Source organism: Stegostoma tigrinum, chromosome 3 (assembly GCF_030684315.1).
Source record: "Stegostoma tigrinum isolate sSteTig4 chromosome 3, sSteTig4.hap1, whole genome shotgun sequence".
NCBI lineage: Eukaryota > Metazoa > Chordata > Chondrichthyes > Orectolobiformes > Stegostomatidae > Stegostoma > Stegostoma tigrinum.
In genome coordinates, this window is record NC_081356.1 from 23,835,284 (window position 1) to 23,856,376 (window position 21,093).

Genomic DNA, 21,093 nt, shown 5'->3' on the forward strand with positions numbered 1-21,093 from the left:
TAACTCCTAACTATTCCCTGACTGAACAAATTTCCTGGTATGTTATTCCAATAAACACAAGTCCTCCTAAATAACATACGTAGCAAGAATAAAAAACAAAATTAGTCTCTCAAAGTCCACACAGAATGTGTCTTCCAGAATGCTCTGCCTTCTCCACTGTGTCTCCAGCCATTTTTCTTCTGCTGTTCTCAAACCATAAACACCTTTCTTTCACTGATATTACTGTCAGGGATGTTTTCTCTGTGAAGGCTCTCACTACAAGTGTCATGGTAGCTTTTATGGATAAGATGGCACTTTCTTAGAGAGCTCAGAGATTTCTTGTGAGACCTAGGTGTTTATTTCTCTGATGGTGGTTCGCTCTCACACCAGTTTTCAAAAATCTTTTCCTTATATACCTTGGTAACATATCAGGTTTCCTACAATAGCATTGGTGCGAGGTTGTCAACCCATCAGATTTAATTTCGATTGGTTTTCAATCGCTAAGTGCTTGGTTTAAATAAATGGGCTGATTCCAGCTCATTACCAAAGCATCAAAACAAGCCTAAGTTTCCAGTCACACAGCCAATTGATACTTGTTTCCATTTTAGAACTGGGTGTACATCTTCAGCCACATGCAGACACCTATTTTCTGATTAAATCTCTAGGCTTAGAAAAGCATTTTACCTCTTAAAGGGAATCACACTGTTCTCCCACTTTTTTTTTACAAATTCTAGTTTTCTGCCTTCCAATTCACAAATACTCTACATAACTTCGTAACAATCTCCTGTTCTAGTATCACCAGTAAAGCTTCTTGGTCCATTTCCCACAATATTCAATCCCTTTCTTTGTCTTGATGCAGGAAAAGGTTTCCCACAATCAGTCTAAAAGGGCTAAAACCAGCAATGGGTTGGCAGATATTTTGCTCCTTACCCCGCATGAGAAGAAAATACTGCAAGCTCAGCACTGACAAAGTTGCAGTTCATGAGCCTTGGTGAGAGATGCGTGCAATGATAGAGTCAGGTTGAGGAGTGGTAGCCCTGTGAATGTGATGAGCCTGAGAGAAGACTGTTGCACTTACTCTTGAGGAGTGCAAAAGGTAATTAACCCTTTTTTCTGCATTGCTGGGTGTTTCTTTAAACTCGGGAAATGACACTGACCCCAATCACCATCTCTACCTACAACCAGTCAAATCTCTCTAATGGGAGAGCAGACCTATGGTCTGATAAAACTATGGCAATTTTACCTTTTACTCATTCCTAGTCCAGGATGGTATACTTTTTATACTCAGCACCTGTTCTTTCCATTCCCTATGATACTGTTCACATCTTAATTTAATCCTCAATACTGGATAAGTACATGCATGGGGAATGATGCTCGGCTGAAGAAGAACAAGTATAGTACAAGACCATGGTGGAATCTGTAGATGAGGATAGTGATTCCAGTTTTCACACCAATTCTTTCAACAATGCTGTTTATTTATTTGGCATTTCTCTTATCTTTGAGTAGTAATATCAAGCCTCAGACCAGGACATAATATAAAGGTTGACATTTCAGGCAGACCTGAGAGAGATTAGCACTGTCAAACGTGCTGTTTGGATGAAACACTATGCCAAGGCTGAAAAAGCCTCTCATGATGACTTAAGCTAACACTAAAGGTCATAGAATTTGAATCAAGGAAGGTTTTTTCCAGGTTCCAGCTAATAATTAGTCTTAATGTTCTTTGCTCAAAGAGTATTCATGGATATCCAGTGAGGACAGCCTCAGATCTGATATAGTAACATATCTATATTCACTTATTACACAAATGTGTAAATGGTCAATGGAGCAATCTACTAAAAGGCAAATGGCCTGTGGAATTAAGATGCTTAGGGAGTTAATGTTCCGAAGAAGAGAAGGAATAAGTTGCTCATAGAAGAACACAGACATTTTGACAAAAATAAACAATATAAAAAGTGAGTTGCAAGAATATGTAGGTTGGACAACAGTACAAAACCAAAGAGAACATTCACACTAGAACTGCCGTTTCGGTGATAAATGATCCTGCTTAACACTAATGCTAATTTGAAGAAGTGTTAGTCTGAATTTAGGTACATATCACTGATTCATTCATTGAGCAAGTCCACCTTCAGCTTAATTTGGAGTCAGTTAAAGCCATGGCTCCAAATTTACATTATAACTTTGATACTATTGCACTAATGTTAAAGTTAAGGCATCAGAGTGACTAAAATTTGTTGGTAAGATTCAGCAACACTGACTTCAAGCCAGTTCGTCAATATATAATTGGATTCTTTGACAATAAAATCCTATTATTACAAACTTCTCTCAGGAAAGCGATATCACATCAAGAACATGAGGTCTCAGCTCTGCTATAGATCAAAACAGTTTGTTATAAAAGACTCACAAAACAGTATGAAAGGGCAAGGTTCATTGTAGTAGACACTTGCCTCATGTGCAGAGAGAATTCACAATTCTAGTTTGGGCCAATTAGTACACAGTTGCAAGAAACTTTATTGAAACACTTTTAATTGACTTGTCAATGATAAAAATGCTCAGCAGCTTGACACTGCATTGTTTCGATGTCCATTTGCTCTCCATAATTTGGAATAGCTCACTGTAACTCACTGGAGTAATAATTTTTATTTGGATTTTTATGTAAAAATATTCAGTGACACAACAACTTAATAGGTAGTGACAACTTTCATTTTCCAGCTATAGGCACTGGCTAAGATAAAACTAATAGCAAACAGGTTTGTAGTTTGACTCTGAAGATCTCATTAATGCTGACACCTGGTTAACTTGGCAAAGGAATCATTCATTACAGTCCTAAAGCATTATGTTCAAAACAGCTGCACTAACAGTACCTGCTGCAAATTAGAAAATACAGAAAACTTTCAATTTTGTCTAAAAATAAAACAAAAGCAAATCAGAAATTTGCAATTCAAGAGCCTCTCTATGGAGCAGGTGCGACAGACGATCACCCTGTCATCCTAAAGATCAAAGCAGCTATCTGTCGACCAAATAGCATCTTTGTTCTTACATTTGTGACCTCGACTTGTTATATCAAGCTATAGCTTTCACTCACGCAATGGCTTCAAACCTGGAACATTTTAAAACATTTTCAAAGATATAATAGCAACAACAAGTAAAAGACTGCTTCTATATGTCTCTGCAGTGAGGACACCAAGGAATGATTATGAGTCATAGAAGGTTAAATCAGTACGTTGGAAAATCACTAAACTACGCTCTATTCCAAGTTCTTCAAAATTATAACTGACCAAAGTGATGCAAGGCAGCACCCTGGGAAGCACCCAGGGTCACAGGAAACTTGGTGCACATGTCTACCAGTCCCTTAAGGTAGCAAGACATGTAGACAAAGTGGTTAAGAAGGCCTATGGAATACTCACCTTTATTAGCTGATGCATACAGTTTAAGACCATAAGGTATAGGAGCAGAATTAGACCAGTTGACCCATTAACCTGCTCTGCCATTCGATCAAGACTGATACAATTCTTAACCCCTTTCTCCTGCCCTCTCCCTGTAACCCTCATTTCCCGACTAATCAAGAACTTATCTTGTCTAAAATACACTCAATGAATTGACCTCCACAGCCTTCTGTAGCAATGAGTCCCACAAATTAATAACCCTCTAGCTAAAGAAATTCCTCCTCAGCACTGTTCTGAAGAATCATCCCCTCACTCTGAGGCTGTACTTGCAGGTCTAATGGAATCCACATTAGAGAAAGGATGTAATTGCATTGGTGAGGGTACAGAGGACAGGGCCTATGCCAGAGAGTTTTATTCATGAAGAAAGATTAGATAGCCCAAGGTTGTCTTCCTTGGAGCCAAAGGGACCAAAGGGGAACATAATCCAGACATATAAAATTGTGACAGGCAACAACAGAGTAGAAGGGAAGGAACTTTTCCACTGGTGGAGGGATCGGGGCCAGAGATTGAAGGAATCAGGAAGTTCAGAGGTGATGCAACAATGTTTTTTTCACCCAGAGGATGGTGGGAATCTGGAACTCATTGCCTGTGAGGATGGTAAAGGCCAAAATTCTCATAACATGTAAGGAGCATTTAGATGTACACTTGAGAGGCTGAGACACAGAAGGCTATAGACGAAGTGCTAGAAGTGCTATTAGAGTAGTTTGACTGATTTCTTTTGACCAGTGCAAAGGTTAATGTGCTGTAGACCTCTATCACTTTACGACTCTACATAAGTTGTGATTCTAGGAAGCCCATCATCTTAACTCTCAGGGCATCACTGCATGAGATATTCAGCATAGTATTCCAGGTTGGATTATCTTCACATCTCTTCAATGACCTTCCACCCAACAAAAAATGAGAAATGCTGTGAATGATCACACAGCATTCAGATGCATTCACAAATCCTCCCATGCTGGTACAGTCCACGCCCAAATACAGCAAGTAAAAGCAAAATATTGCGGATATTGGAAATCTGAAATTAAAGCAGAAAATGCTGGAGAAACTCACCTGTTTGGCAGCAGCTGTGAAGTGAGATACAGTTAGCATTTGTATGCAATGTAACTTTTCTTCAGAGCTGAAGCAAGACCCGGACATCATTCAGGTTTGATCTGATAAGTAGCACGAAATATTCCTACCACAAAAATACCAGGATACGATTACCTCCAACAAGAGAAATCTAACTACCACTTCCTAGCATTAAATGTCTTCAGTGCTGAATTCACCACTGTCCAGAAGCTTAACTGGACCAGTCATAGAAACTGTGTTAGATACTACAACTTTGTTTCCCTGAGTTGAGAAACTAGAATAAGAAGGAACAGCCTCAAGAAAACAGGATGACCATTTAGGATTGAAATAGTGAGAAATCTTTTCACACAAAAAGTTAGGAATTTTTAGAACCATCTCTCTCAAAGGTTTCTAGATATTCCATCAATGTGTACATTTAAGGTTGAGGCACAGCAAAATTCTGCAGCATTCTAAACTAGACTCATATCAGACTTGAAATGTTAACTCTGTTTCTCTCTCCACAGATACTACCAGATCTGCTGAGTTACATCAACACTTCCTGCGTGTATTTCATATAAATCTGTGGTACTCTAAGGAATCAAAGGACATGGGGTGCCGGTGGGAAAATGGAGTTGAAGCCGACGGTCAGCCATGATCCTACTGAAAAGCAGAGCAGGCTGAACGTGCCACGTTGTGTCTGCCTGTTCCTACTTCTTATATGACTATAAGAGCAGGTCGGAAGCTGGATATTCTGCACCAAGAGACCCAACACACCTTTCAAAACCTCTCTCCTTTATGCAAGGTATAGGTCAGAGGAAGTACCGTACACTTGCCTAGATAGGTGTAGGTCAAACAGAGCTCAGGAGGATCAATATCATCCAGGTTAAAACAGCTGACAAGGTGGGCACCCAATCCACCATCTTAAATACTCACTCCCTCCACAATACCAGTGCACTGTGTACAATCTATAAGAATGTGGTGAGTAACTTACCAAGGCTCCTTCAATTATAGTCTGAAAACCAATGGCCTCTACCACTTAGAAAGCCAAGGCCTGAAGATGCATGGGAATGCCGCCATTTCCAGGTTGCCCTGAAAATTGCATATCAACCTAACTTAGAAAAATGTCATTATTTCTTTATCATCATTGAGTGAAAATACTGGAACTCAATCCATAACAGCACTATGGGAGTATCTTCAGCACTTGGATTGCAGCAGTTCAAGACGGCAGCTGACCACTACCTTCTAGTCAAAGCAACAAAGACCACCTCAGCCAACATCAACATCACAAATAAATTTTTTAAATGTAATTAGTTGACTAAACAGTCATATTATACCGGTCAGCCCACAATAGATCCCATTATTTCACATACCTACCACAAAGGTTTAAACACCACGAACTTGTAAACAACATATAATGACGCAATGGCTTAATTTAAATTTGTGACATTTAAATAATTAAAATTCTTTAACTCTCTTTTATCCTGGTTCCCTCACCTTCTCGCTCTTGCTGCAGGCATACCGACAGTTCTTGAATGGTCACTTTGTCCATTGCAGACTGCACCCTCAACTGGTCCAGCTCTTCACCAAGGTTCATGCTACAAAATAACAAAGCAGCGATCTGTTTCTTAGTAGTTGTAAAAAACAAATACTAAAGCACAAAACTAAGATCTACTTGTGACTTGAAACAAATTCAAATGAACAAGAAAATGCACAAGAGGAAAATAACTGAGTGGGTGATAAATGATAATGAGTACAAACAGCTAAAACTAATAAGTTTCTCAATATTACAAAGAACAGCTGATTTATCAAGAATAATAATGTTTGATCATCCTCCTACCAGTCACATTGAGAAAGGTTTCCATTTAATACAACTTTAATTTCCATTATTTAGCTGAATTATGGGGTAATGAATTTAAGGAGGACAAGCAATACAAGGAAATACATAACAAATGGAAAGTGTAGAGGTAACAAAACACATTGGAATGTCTTCCATGGATTGCTGAAGATAAATGGACAATTACAGACACCGGTCAAATCAGGCACAGGGATATTCTTTATTGGCTGCAGCAAAGAGTATAAAAACATGGAGGTTATGCTTGAACCATATGAAACCCATTAGACCACTGTATACAGTTATGACTGCTACAGTGCAAGAAGGATGTGATTACACTGGACGGGTATACAAGTGATCTATCAGAATGTTATTGCAAATTAAAAATGTCAGTTATGAGAAAAGCTTGGACAGACAGGGGTTGTTTTCTGTGGAACCAAAGGGGATAAACAAAGATGTAAAATTTAGATGCATAAAAATATGGGGTCCTGGGTGAAATTGGGCACGTCAATGATTAAAGGGAACATTGAGGAGTAATTTATTTCAACCAGATCAGAAATCCACTGTCTGAAAGGGTGTGGAAGCAGAAACCTTTATCACACTTAAAAAAAAATAGATATTCACCTGACATGTGGTAACCAACTGGATCAAGCTAAACAGTGGGATCAAACTGGATAATGTGTCTCTGCCAGCAAGGTTCTACAGCAGAATGGCTTCCACTTGAATCATAAACATTTCTATTCCGAACATTTCATCAGAACGGCATTCGCACACTCAAAAAAATTAAACTATTGCTTTGAGGCCAATCTTAAATGTTTTCTGTTAAACATAGCTGAGAAGAGACATGAAATCGAAACTTTTCAAATGTTAACTGTTCTGACTGCATCTTTAAGGAAATGAAATGTCTAACGAACAGAACGCATAATATTGTTCTGCATAATCCTGTGTGCATTCTTTCCTTTCTAAACTTGGTTTTCTTGCATTTCAATTCTGGTGAGTGCAAGACAATATGTCCCTTTCTAACAACGTTTAAGTTTTGCATTACCAAGAACTTATTAAATTAAGCTTGCTTAGTCACCATGTTTTTTTTAATTGGCAGGGCATTTTTCAAAGGGAGCATGTGTAAAACTTTATGCCTGCATAATGAGAATTTTTTGGCAGTGTCAGCAGATACACCCTACTTCAGTCATCAGCGACCACTGATTAACAAGTATGACTGTCCACCGAGGAAATTCTGTGTCAATGATCATGGATTCTGTGGGTCATTGAATGGCTGATGAAGCCATTCCTAGAGCTGCATTTCTTACTGGGTGGGATTTTCTACCAGGTGTTGGTAAGTGTTTCCCAGAGATAGGATTGGTCTTTGGATTAGAAATCGCTGGTATTCCTTTCTCAGGTTCCTTTCTGTTCCTCCTTTCACCAACAAATATTGTCAATAACCGTCTCCATCTAGACAGGAGCTTCCTCCATGCTGTTTTCTTCTGAGCAAAGGTCTCGCAAACATTGATCTCTATGTTGGACTTCTGGTGTAAGCCTTCAAAGGAGTCTTTGAAGTGCTTCCTTTATCCTTCTCTTGTTTGAGTGTCTTCCTTGAGCTGAGCAAAGAGAATTTGTTTTGGCAGTCAAATCTCAGGTATCCTAAGCACGTAGCCAGTCCAGCAAACTTGGTTTTGAATGATCATGGCCCTGATGTTGGCACGACTGGTGTCTTCAATGACACTAATGTTTGTGCACATGTGCTCTTACCTGTTGTGGAGAATCCTTCTCATAAAGCATTAGTGGGCCTTGAGGTGATATTTGTAAAAAGTCCAAGTTTCTGAAATATACACAACAGCAAGAAGGATGATCACATTATACATGAGGATCTTAGCATCAACACAGATGAAACTGTTATTGAAGACCCTCATCCTTTGGCATCCAAAGGCAACATTCAAGGATTGAATGCAGTATTGGATATTCGAATCAATGTCAGCCTTAATTAACAAGTGGTTTATCATTGGTCGGCACAACATTGTGGACTGAAGGGCCTGTTCTGTGCTGTACTGTTCTATGTTCTATATAGGGCAAGGCTCCACATTTGGGGGAATTTCTCCATTTATTTTAATGGAGGGATAGACTGGAGCTTTTACTGGGGTGGGTTGGTAAATGACTTGCTTCTTCTTTACATAGGCTGAGATCAATTCTTTGGGATGCTTCCGCAAAGGTTTTAAGTAAGGCTTGAAGATTTTCTTCCAAAAGAGTAGAGGCGGCATTGTTATCTGCACACTGAAGTTCCATAAAAGATATCAGTGTTGTTTTCTTCTCGGATTTCAACTGGTTGAGGCGAGATACAAGTAACATATTTTTTGTACCTTCCCATCTGTACGTATAAGACTCAAAACTAAAGTGTTTCTGTCATTGGACAATGTTTGCTAAATAATCTGGATTGTAGGAACAATTATGCTGACCACCAGTTAAGATTCGTTTGAGCAGCACGGTGGCTCAGTGATTGGCACTGCTACCTCACAGCCCCAGGGGCTTGGGTTCAATTCCACACTCAGGTGATTGTGTGGAGATTGCACATTATCCCAGTATCCATGTGGGTTTCTATTGTGTGCTCCGTTTCCTCCCACAATCCAAAGATGTGCACGTTAGGTGGATTGGCCATGCTGAATTACACAAAGTGTTCAGGGATGTGTAGGTTAGCTGTGTTAACCAAGGGAAATACAGGATTAGAGGCATAGGGTAGGGGGATGGATCTATGTGAGAGGTTTGGTGTGGAACTGTTGGTCTGAATAGCCTGTTTCCACACTGTAAGGATTTTATAAATTGACTGGAAGAAATATATATCAAGACGGAGTACACTGTCTTTGCTGACAGCCTGTTTTCAATATTGCCTACTAAATACTAGGCAGCTTATGGTATAGAAATGTGCATTCTGGAGTATGTGTTGGCCAACTTGTGTAATTCAATGAAAAGAATCATGGGTAATCGTATGCCCAAATTCCAATATGTGTTGGAGGCTCTGTGCTTTCAGCACACATTGGTAACTTGATCCATAATGATATTGTATGTGCAGAAACTAATGATTTGGATGTGAAGAGAGGAAGCACGGTTAGAAAGTTTGCAGGTTACACAAAAACAGGTTATGTAGTGGAGAGTGAAGAAGGTTATCACATAGTCCAATGGGACCTTGATCAGATCGGCCAATGGACTGAGAAGTGGCAGATGGAGTTTAATTTAAATGTGAGGTGTCATATTTTCGTAAGGCAAACCACGGCAGAACTTATGCACTTAATAATAGGGTTCTGGGGAGGATTGCCAAACAAAGAGGCCGAGGGATGATGGTGCATAGTTCCTCGAAAGAGGAGTCGCAGGGAGACAAGATGGCGAAGAAGGCATTTGACATGCTTTCCTTCATTGGTCAGTGCATTGAGTACAGGAGTTGGGATGTCATGTTGCGGCTGTAAACGACATTGGTGAGGCTACTTTTAGAATACTGCATTCAATTAAGGTCTCTCTGCTACAGGAAAGATACTGTTAAACTTGAAAGGGTTCAGAAAAGATTTACAAGGACTTTGCTGTGATTGAAGAGTTTCAGCAATAGGGAAAGACTGAATAGGCTGGGTATTTCTTTCCCTGGAGTGTCAGAAGCTGAGGAGTGACCTTACAGAGGTTACAAAATCATGAGACGAATGGATAGGGTGAGCAGTCAAGGGCTTTTCTCCAGGGTAGGGGAGTCCAAAACTAGAGGGCATAGGTTTAAGGTGAGAGGGGAAAGATCCAAAAGAGACCTGACAGGCAAATTTTTCATGCAGAGGGTGGTGCGTGTACGGAACGAACTGCTACAGGCAGTGGTGGCGACAGGTATAATTATAACATTTAAAAGGCATCTGGATGGATCCATGAATCGGAAGAGTTTAGAGGATATGGGCCAAATGCTGGCAAATAGGACGAGATTAATTTCAGATATCCCAATGGCGCGAACAAGTTGGACTGAATTCCATACTTTATAATACCATAACTCTATAATCACCAATGAATGCTTATCATTGCTAATTTTGAATAATGACTGTTATGTTTCTTCACCATGCTGTCTGAGATATCCACAGACAGATCGAGGACTGAGAAATCTGGCCCTGGGATAAATTATTCATTCCCAAGCAGTATGTAAAACAAAAGCTGTCACTGCTTCAAATCTCAACAACTGTACTGACCTCAGTCAAATAACCTCAAGTTTTTACCCAAACTGCACTGGAATGATATCGCATACAAGTCAAAATATATATGGTATGGCTGAATATTTATGGCACTTGCTCACTTTCTGAAAATCTTTAAATGATGGTGGCCAACACAGAAAATACTTTATAAGGTTTTAAAGATCTTTTTAGATGCTATGTTTGCAACTAGACTTCATGCTCTCAATATCGTAACTATTTCACGGCCACAGTGGTAGACCAAAAGTAATGAGGAATCATAGGAATCCCTACACGTTTACCGACCAGTGAAGATAGGCTTGCAGTAGATAAAAGCATTTTCAAAATGTCCTTATATGCCTTAATGGTCTCCATCCTCATACTCACCTTCGAAATAAAGCAGTCAAAGAGCTCCCTTTGCATGATGTCCTAGGTGAGACATCGGTTGCAGTCATGTCCCGAATACAAGCTGATCCTCACTGGTCAATGTACGTGTTTTCTATGGCTCCACATGCTTTACATTTGGCCTCAGCAGAACCCTTCTAAATAACGCACAAGCCATTTTTTTCATTATGCAGCTGGAAGGTGAAATAGGGCACATCAAAGCTTTCCTGCAGGCTAACAGTTGTGCTGATCAGTTAATCGGTCACTATATATCACACAAACTTGTGAACGGGCCTAAGGCCATCACTTTCAGTCCTAAAAAGTGCCAGGTCTCCCTCACATTAATGTATAAAACAAAGTACCTCAAATATTTGAATAACAGGGTGAAATCAGCTGTTTCACACTGCCACTTTGCACAAGCCACACATATTGCATTCACCACTAACAAGATGCTGCTGTCAAGCTAAGAAAAAAAATTGTCTGTCACACAAACATTGTAATGTGGGATATGAATTTTATTACTGGTGTGATTCTAGGAATGTAGGCTCTAAATCCCATGTTTGATACAGTGTATCCCTTCAGCTGCTTGCAATAAGCAAGATACCGATCAAACCCTATCAGTCTCTCCTTGTAAAGCTCAAAACCTATGTGATTCTGTGAATGGATAACACTCACTAAATAATCCAGAATGTGTGAAGAATTATACTTTAAACCAATTTAAAAATTAATCAAATAAACTGAAAGCTACTTATATTAAAACACAGTACCCTGTTCTTTGTAGGCAGAAAGCAAACTTACGTGACAAGTGACAGACATTCTCTGGTTCATTTCTTAGGATAAAAGCCACGCCAGTTGAATCAACACGCCTGCCTTGCTTAAATATAAATTAAAGCTTGGCCATGAAATATCAACCATCATCTAACTGGTGCATTCTCCATGGCAACTTCTCTACCAATTAAATCCACGCAGCATCCAAATAGTACTCTCTTTTCATGGGATGAACATATGATGAACGGCTGAGGATCCTGGGATTGTATTCATTAGAATTTAGAAGGTTGAGGGAAGATCTAATAGAAACTTACAACGTAATGCATGGCTTAGAAAGGGTGGATGCTGGCAAGTTGTTTCCATTAGACGGGAAGACTAGAGCCCATGGGTGCAGCCTTAGGATTAGAGGGGGTCAATTTAGAACAGAAATGAGGAGACATTCCTTCAGCCAGAGAGTGGTGGGCCTGTTGAATTTATTGCCACGGAGCGCAGCGGAGGCCGGTACGTTAAATGTCTTCAAGGCAGAGATTGATAAATTCTTGATCTCTCAAGGAATTAAGGGCTACGGGCAGAGTGCGGGTAAGTGGAGTTGAAATTCCCATCAGCCATGCTTAAATGGCAGAGTGGACTCAATGGGCCAAATGGCCTTACTTCCACTCCTATCTCTTATGGTCTTCTTACGGTATGAAAAGCCTGTTTTTCCTTTATATTAACAGCTTTTAAAAATTGACACTATAAGTAAAAGTCAAAAATTTTTTTTCTTTTCTCAGTAATTTACAAGGAAGTTTTTTTTTTGAAGTTTTAGTCACATTCATGACTCTCATCGTAATATATCACATTAAACATGACATTGCTAAACAGAAAAATATGGTGCCGAATCTTTCTGTCTCACACTGCTCAGGACAAACGCAAGAACATCAAATTTCAAACGATCACAACAATTCATATTATAGGGGAAATAAATGATTATTCATGAACTAATCTGGTCTGATTATCCGAAGCATTGTCATAGAGAAAGCAACAAGGAATTATAGGCTTCCCATGTTCCAGGTCATTCAAAAATTGCTGTAAGTTCAAAACATCCATTCAGCCTACAATTTTTTTTAGAATCCCTACAGTATGGAAACAAGTCATTCAGCCCAAAGAGTCCACAGCAACCCTCCGAACAGCTTCCTGCTCATACCCATCCCCCCTACCCTATTGCTGTAACCCTGCTTGGCTAACACACCTAACATACACATCTTTGAACGCTATGGGTAATTTAGCATGGCCAATCCACCTAACTTTCACATCTTAGGACTGTGGGAGGAAAGCAGAGCACCCAGTTGAACCGATGCAGACACAGGGAGAATGTGCAACCTCTACACAGAGTCACCCGAGGCTGGAATCAAACAGGTCCCTGGCACTGAGAGTCAGCACTCCTAACCAATAAGCCACTCTGCCACCTGAATTGTATAATATCATGTACACATTTCACTGCCATACAATGTAGTCATGTTGGGCATAGCTTCCAGTCATTTGCTGACTGAATCAAACAACATGTACTTCTGCCTCTTTATAATAGGTAGAGTATAAACAGTATTCCACCATCCTATATATAAAAAAACCGAATCAAAACGTATAATGTTAAATAGATTCTGGGATTGAACTGCAATTGTCTTCACCATCCTGAGTGTGCATGTAGCTAAATTATTAACTAATTTAAGACAATTAGTCAATGTCTTAAGGTTGTTCATTTTTATATGCTAGAAGAAACATACAGGCATACATAGGCAGCTGTCCTAAGCAAATAAAAGGAATCTCTTCAAGCTGTGTACTTTTTTTGAATTTACCCAGGACCTTGGAGATCCTAGGGCATCTCATTGTTTTCTCCACAGCAGTGGTCAATCAGATGCGAATTGTCACCCTTAATCCATTAGCATCCATTTTCTCCTGTAAATTGTACAGTTTCCTTGAAATTTGGCATTCTTTCATCTGTCTTCATGAGTGCAAGACAATAAACTTTGCCAATATGTCTTTCTTTTCGGCAAGATAAAGCTTGTACCTGTGCACCCTACTGCCTATTCTGGGGATACTAGTATCCAAAAGCAAACTTATACTTGACAAAACCACACTTTTATTTCAATCTTTGTCACTTGATCAAACATAAATAGAGATTGCATAAATTTCAGTTCCAATTTAAATGCATCATAAGTGGAATATTAGTAAACTTAAATAATTGGCATTCTATACTTATTAGTCAAATTACAATGGACATGTCACCAGAAATACAAATTATCCAAATATTATCGTGAAAGATGGTTCTGACGTTTACTAAAGGTCTGCATAAAAAAGCATCTACTGTAGATCCCCGTTTAAGTAGTAATTTTAGTAAAGTACAATTCACTTGCATGTGGAACTGTCATCCAGTAATAAGTTACATATTGCACAAAAGTCATGCTGGAAGAAGTTTGCTGTTTCATTGGACAGGTTTTTTTAGAAAATCCTCACTTTGGACAAGGAAAATAGACGATCTCAAGAGATGCAAGCTTAGCCTGGTCCCCTATGAAATGCCATAATGCTATTATAACCATGGAGCAGAAACAGATGAACTGATAAGATCACCAGACAGCATTTATTTCACACATACTTCAACAAAAATGTTTGAAGGGCTAGTGGGAATTCACAGTTGTGGCTCCTTGACTCAAAACCTCAGTAAGCAAAGTATTTCAGATGCAAGATGATTGAATTTCATTGGGGCATGTAATGTGCTTTATTTTTAATTTTACTTTCAGGTTGAATCATTTTGTCACAAATTCACACCAAGAAATGTGCAAACAAAATGTTTCAGTTGCTTTTCCTAAATGCTTTAAACATTTATCAGTTCTTGTGCACTAATATGTTTCCTTTCTGATGCAAATGTCTAGACAAGAGTAAAACAGGAGATTTTGGCAAAAATTTATTGATGTCATCAGTGGTGCACTGCAAAAATGTCTGGTCAGCCATGAAATAAGAGATGAACTGTTGTTTGCAGCACATATATAAAAAAAATCTATAATACTGAAATCCACAAGACTGTGCATAGCTTTTCCAATATGTTTGCTTTATTTTGTAATGTAAAGACTAATGAAAGAAAACTGCTAAAAGTGGTCAGGTGAAAACAATCATCATCGGACTCAAATCATTAGGTCGGATTTTCTCTGCACCGATACTGCCAGACCAGCTGAGTTTCTCCAATGTTCAATTAAAAATGCAATTTTTCAGCCTTGCTCTGTAGTCTTGAGTAACTTTGCAATGAGTGGATGCTTTTCTTGTATTCAAATACAGTGGATTCTCACTTGACAAGTATGGAGACTTATGTCAGGGATCCTTTTGAGCTTTTTTGAGGGCTATTTTTTTTTTAATTTTCAAGGGCCATGTTTTGGTTTCCACACACTCTCTTCACATTGTTATTAATCTCTTCATAAATTGATGCAATCACTTTGTAATAATGCCTTTGTATTATATTGACATGGGGGAATTTGGATTTGTTCAGAAGCAGTATTAGAATAACTCACAAATATCTTCAACAATTATCACCACTCCATTAAACCTAAGGCTACAACACCCGAGAAAAGCTTTAACTTCCTAGACACCACAATATTTAAATTAGCACAAGACAAAAGGAACAAGATAACAATGTGTTTTTTTTAAATGCTGACCCGCACTTCAATACAGAACAAACCATCACCATAAAAATGCTCTTTACTGACTGATGAGGTTGCAGATGAACGGTTGCATTTTTGTTTCTAACACAGTCACTGCATCTCAAGTATTTACAGAATTGTCAGACGCTTAGTGAGATGGAATAATAGAAGAATCGTGATGAAGTGAAACTGTTCAATATTAAATTAATACAGCATTCATTACAATAGCATCCACATTTTTCATTCAGAAAGCAGTTCCTGAAGTCCTGCAGACTTCAGCTAGAAAATTTACATTTAGATGTAAAGGAATTCATTACTGACTTTCCTTGCTTCAAGACAGCTAAGTGTTCCTTTGTTGAAAGGTTTAAAATTGATCTCCCTCCCTTTGTAGATAACCAGACACTTTTATAGACACATTCTCCCTCTTTTGCAGATCCTTACTCCTCTCCACAGTACCTCTCTTCCACCCTGCAGTTTCATTTCACACCATCCACTCCATCATGCAATATGCACCTCTACTGTTGCCTCAACAGCTTTGTTCACTGCTCCAGACCTGTTCCTCCAGTTAAGGGCTGCTTCCTTCCCGTGTTTTCTGTCAATGATACTGCCTTTTTGCTTATAGCGAATGTGATAGACAACCAGCCTGTGTTTGGAGAAACGGATCTGCACAGCTTCTGTACAATTTCGTAACGGACGTGAGTTTGACCTGAATGGTGATTGAATTTTCCAGGCAATTTTTGCAGCATGCTGGGGTGAAATCACTTGTTACCACTTTGGTTTTGACAGGATTAATGTGGAATAGAATGTAATGTCCATGTACCTCTCATAGGGGCACCAATGCAAAGTGGGCCAAGCTGAAAGTAGGAACTCACAATACATCTTTGACCTCAGAATGAAAATAACTCCTTGCAATCCACTGCAATCTCAATTTCCTCTCTAAAATCAGTTAACATGTTTTGGGCCCCCACACTTATGTCCATCTTTCCTCAAAGTCAATGTTAAATTTGTCCAATCTGGTTCCCACCTCTGCTGCAGTACTTAAACAGCTCTTATCAAAGTACCATCCTATGCAATGCTAGAAAAAGTAAACTTTCCCTCCTCATCCTTCTCAAGTATTTTCAGATTTTGATGTGATTGACCACACCATCCTTCTCCAATTTCCCTCTACCGTCACACAGCTGTAAAAGGCTGCTCTCAGCAAGTTCCATTCGTACCAATCTAATAAGAACCAAGTAATCACTGACAGTGACTTCATTTCCTGACCTCTATCCCCAAAGGATCAATCCTTGGCTCACTCTTTTGTCTCATCTAATCCTCACTCTTGGCAACACATCACATACACAAATGACATCCAGTTGTGCATTATCAGCAATGCTCTTGTCTCCTCCAGTGTTGCTTGAATAATGAAGTGCCAGTCAATGACGATCTCAAAAGAGGTAGAATCTAACCTTCTACCCTGGACGTGCTATATTATTTCTATCACTGGACCCTCATGATCAATATTATGGGAGTTGCCATGGACCAGAAACTAAACTGACTAACCATATAAGTACTGCGATTACAAGAGCTGGTCGGAGGGATAGGAAATTTGCAGCGGATAAATTTACCTCATGTTTCTCAAAGCCTATCCATGATCTGTTAGGCACAATTTATATGCGATAAAATGAGTGCATCACCAACACTTGAAAAGCTCAACACCATGCAGGACAAAGCTGCTCGCTTAACTGGTAGCCCATCCATATACAATTTCTTCTCCAGTAATGTCCTATGGGAGCAATGTGTACCCTTTATAAGATGTGGTGTACTAATTCACCCAGGATCTTTGAACAGCACCTTCCAAACTACGGACATCTGTCACATGTTCTTTCATATTTATTCGTGGGATATGGATGTCACCGCTGGCCAGCATTTACTGCTCATCCCTGGACGCCCGTGAGAAGGTGATTGTGAGCTGTCTTTTTGAACTGCTGCAGTCTACCTGCTGTGAGCTGACTCACAGTGCCATTAGGGGGGGAATTCTACATAGAGGCTCAAGGGTAACAGATGGAACACTCAATCACCTGCATGTTCCAAACCAAGTCATACATAACTCAGACTTGGAACTATATCACTGGTCTTTCACTGTCATGGGACATCAGTGCTGAAACTCGCTTCCTCACAGTACTGTGAGTTTACCTACAGACTGCAGTGGTTCAAGAAGGCAGCTCGTCACCAGCTTCTCCAGGGCAATTTGGGGTGGTAATGAATTCTAGCTTAACTGGTGACTCAGCATCCAGGGGTAGGTGATGGTCTAGTGGTATTATAGCTAGACTACTTATGCAGAAACCCAGATGATGTTCTGGGGAGCTGGGTTCGAACCCCACCGCGGCAGATGGAGTTCAAAAGAAACTTTGGAATTAAGAATCTACTGATCACCATGAAATAATTGCGGATTATCAAAATAAAACCATCTGGGTCACTAATGCCCTTCAGGGGATGCAATCTGCCACCCTCACCTGGTCTTCCCTACATGTGACTCCAGACCCACAGCAATGTGATTGACTCTCAACTGCTCTCTGAAATGGCCTAACAAGCCACTTAGATTGACCAAAGACAAAACGAAGCTGGATGGATCATCTGGCATCGTCCTAGGCACAGGAAAAGACAATGGCAGAAACAGCCAGGTCGACCATGCAAAGTCCACCTCACTAACATCTGGGGGTTAGGGCCAAAATTGAGCGAGCTGTCTCACAGACTAAAAACCAAAAAAACTGTGGATGCTTTAAATCAGGAACAAGAACGAAGTTGCTGGAAAAGCTCAGCAGGTCTGGCAGCATCTGTGGAGGAGAAAACAGAGCTAACATTTGGGGTCAGGTGACCCTTCCTCTCACAGACGAGTCAGGCAACAGCCTAAACTAGTCACACTCACAGAAACATATCTTACAAACAATGTCCTAGACACCACCATCACCATCCCTGGATATGTCCTGTCTCACCGGAAGGACAGGACCAGTACAGGGGGCAGCACAGTGGTATACAGTCAGGGGGGTGTTGCTCTCGGAGTCTTCAACATTGACGCCAGACCCCATGAAGTCTCATGGCTTCAAGTTAAACAACTTCAAGTTAATCCTGCTGATTACCAGATACCGTCTTCCCTCCGCTGATGAATCGGTACTTCTCAATGATGAACAACACTTGGAGGAAGCACTGAGGACAGCAAGGGCATAAAATGTATTCTTGGTGGGCGATTTCAATGTCCACCACCAAAATGGCTCAGCAGCAGTACTACTGATCGAGCTGGTTGGGTCCTAAGGGACATAGCTGTTAAACTGGGTCTGCGGAAAATGGTGAGGCAACCAATAAGAGAGAAAAACATACTTGACCTCATCCTTACTAATCTGTCAGCTGCAGTTGGATCTGTCCATGACAATATCAGTAACAGTGACCATTGCACAGTCCTTGTGGAGAGCAAGTCCCGCCTTCACATTGAGAACAACCTCCATCATGTTGTGTGGCACTATCACGATATTAAATGGGACAGACTTCGCACAAATCTAGCAACTCAAGACTGGGCATCCATGGGTGCTGTGGGTCATCAACTGCAGCAGAACTGTACTCCAGCACAATCTGTAGCTTCATAGCTCATATCCCCCACTTGACCATTACCATCACACTCGGGGATCAACCCTAGTTCAAATGAAGAGTGCAGGAGGGCATGCCAGGAGCAGCAACAGGCACATCTGAAGTTGAGGTGTCAACCTGTTGAAGCCACCGAATAGGGCTACCTGCATGCCAAACAGCAGAACCAGCAAGTGATAGACAGAGCTAAGTGACCCCACAATTAATGGATCAGATCTGAGCTCTGCAGTCCTGCCACATCCAGTTGTGAACAGTGGTAGACAATTAAACAACTCACTGGAGGAGGAGGCTCCACAAATATCCCCATCCTCAAGGTCAGAAGAGCCCAGCACACCAGTGCAAACAATAAGGCTGAAGCATTCGCAGCAATCTTCACACAGAAGTGCCGAGTGGATGATCCATCTCGGCCTCATCCAGTGGTCCCCAGCATCAGAGGAACCAACCCTCAGCTAATTTGATTCAGTCCACGCAATATCAAGAAACAGTTGAAGACATTGGACACTGCAAAGGCTACCTGCCCGACAACATTCCGGCAATAGTACTGCAGACTTGTGCTCCAGAACATGCCGTGCCCCTGGCTAAGCTGTTCTAGTACAATTACAACACTGGCATCTACCTGACAATGTGAAAAAATGCCCAAGTATGCCCTGTACACAAAAATCAGGATAAATCCAATCAAGCCAATTACTGCCCCATCAGTCTACTCTCGCTCATTGGTAAAATGATAGAAGGTGCCATCAACAGTGCTATCAAGCAGCACCTATTCAGAAATAACCTGCTCAATAACGCCCAGTTTGGGTTCCTCCAGGACCACTCAGCTCTTGATCGGATTATAGCCTTAGTTCAAAGATGGACAAAACAGCTGAATTCCAGAGGTGAGGTGAGAGTGACAACCCTTGATATCAAGGCTGCATTTGACCGAGTATGGCATCAAGGCACCCTGGCAAAACTAAAATCAAGGGTATCAGGGGGAAAACTCTCCGGTGCCTGGAGTCAGACCTGACACGGAGGAAGATGGTTGTGGTTGCTGGAAGTCAATCATCTCAGCTCTAGGTCATCTTTGTAGAAGTTCCTCGGGGTATTGACCCAGGCCCAACCATCTTCACCTGCTTCATCAATGATCTTCCTTCCATTATAAGGTCAGAAGTGGGGATTTTCGCTGATGATTGCACATGTTCAGCACAATCCGTGACTCCTCAGATATTGAAGCAGTCCGTGTTCACATGCAACAAGATCTGGACAAGATGCAGGCTTGGGCTGACAAGTGGCAAGTGACATTCACACAACACAAATGCCACGCTATGACCATCAAGCCGCCACACCTTGACGTTCAATGGTGTTACCATCACTGAATCCCCCACTATCAACATCCTGGGGGATACCATTGACCAGAAACTCAACTGGACTCACCACATTAACGGAGTGGCTACAAGAGCAGGCCAGAAGCTGGGAATACTGCGGCAAGTAACTCACCTTCTGAATCCTCAAAGCCGGTGATGACAGGCCTTGAACGGCTGCAGTCTTCCAGCTGTGGGCTGACCCACAATGCTATTAGGGAGGGGACTCCAGGATTTTGAACCAGCGACAGTGCAGGAACGACAATATATTTCCAAGTTAGGGTGGGGTGAGTGATTTGGAGTGGATCTTGGAGATGGTGGTGTTCCCATATATCTGCTGTCCTTGGTCTTCTAGACAGAAGTGGTCATGAGTTTGGAAGGTGCTGTCTGAGGATCTTTGGGAATTTCTGCAGTGCATCTTGTAGATTGTACACACTGCTGCTACTGAGTGTCAGTGGTGGAGGGAGTGAATGTTTGTAGATGTAGTGTCAATCAAGCGGCCTGCTTTGTCCTGGATGGTGTCAAGCTTCTTGAGTTTTGTTGGGGCTGCACTTATCCAGGCAAGTGAGGAGTATTCCATCTCACTCCTGATTTCATCTCTCTGCCTGTAAATTCTGGCCCATTGTGCTTCTCTTCATCTGAAGAAGGAGCACTGCTTCAAGAGCTTGTGATTTCAAATATACCCATTGGACTCCAACCTGGTGCCATGGTAATATTTTTAAGAAGTGAACTGACAGAACAGTAAATGCCAATGTAAAAATAAAATGCCATGGACCCTGAAAGTCTGCAACAAAAACATATTGGAAATACACAGCAAGTCTGACAACATTTGTAAAGTGAGAGAGT

At 40.7% G+C, this 21,093-nt stretch overlaps 1 protein-coding gene across 1 annotated transcript in view; it reads right to left on the reverse strand.

The window, feature by feature from the left end:
* The window catches only part of cntln (centlein, centrosomal protein), a 465,635-nt gene that overhangs the window by 241,600 nt on the left and 202,942 nt on the right, over positions 1-21,093 (reverse strand). Inside the window, exon 14 of the mRNA XM_048527488.2 lies at positions 5,964-6,064. Within this exon, the coding sequence (XP_048383445.2) occupies positions 5,964-6,064 (101 nt within the window). The remainder of the gene's footprint in view (positions 1-5,963; positions 6,065-21,093) is intronic.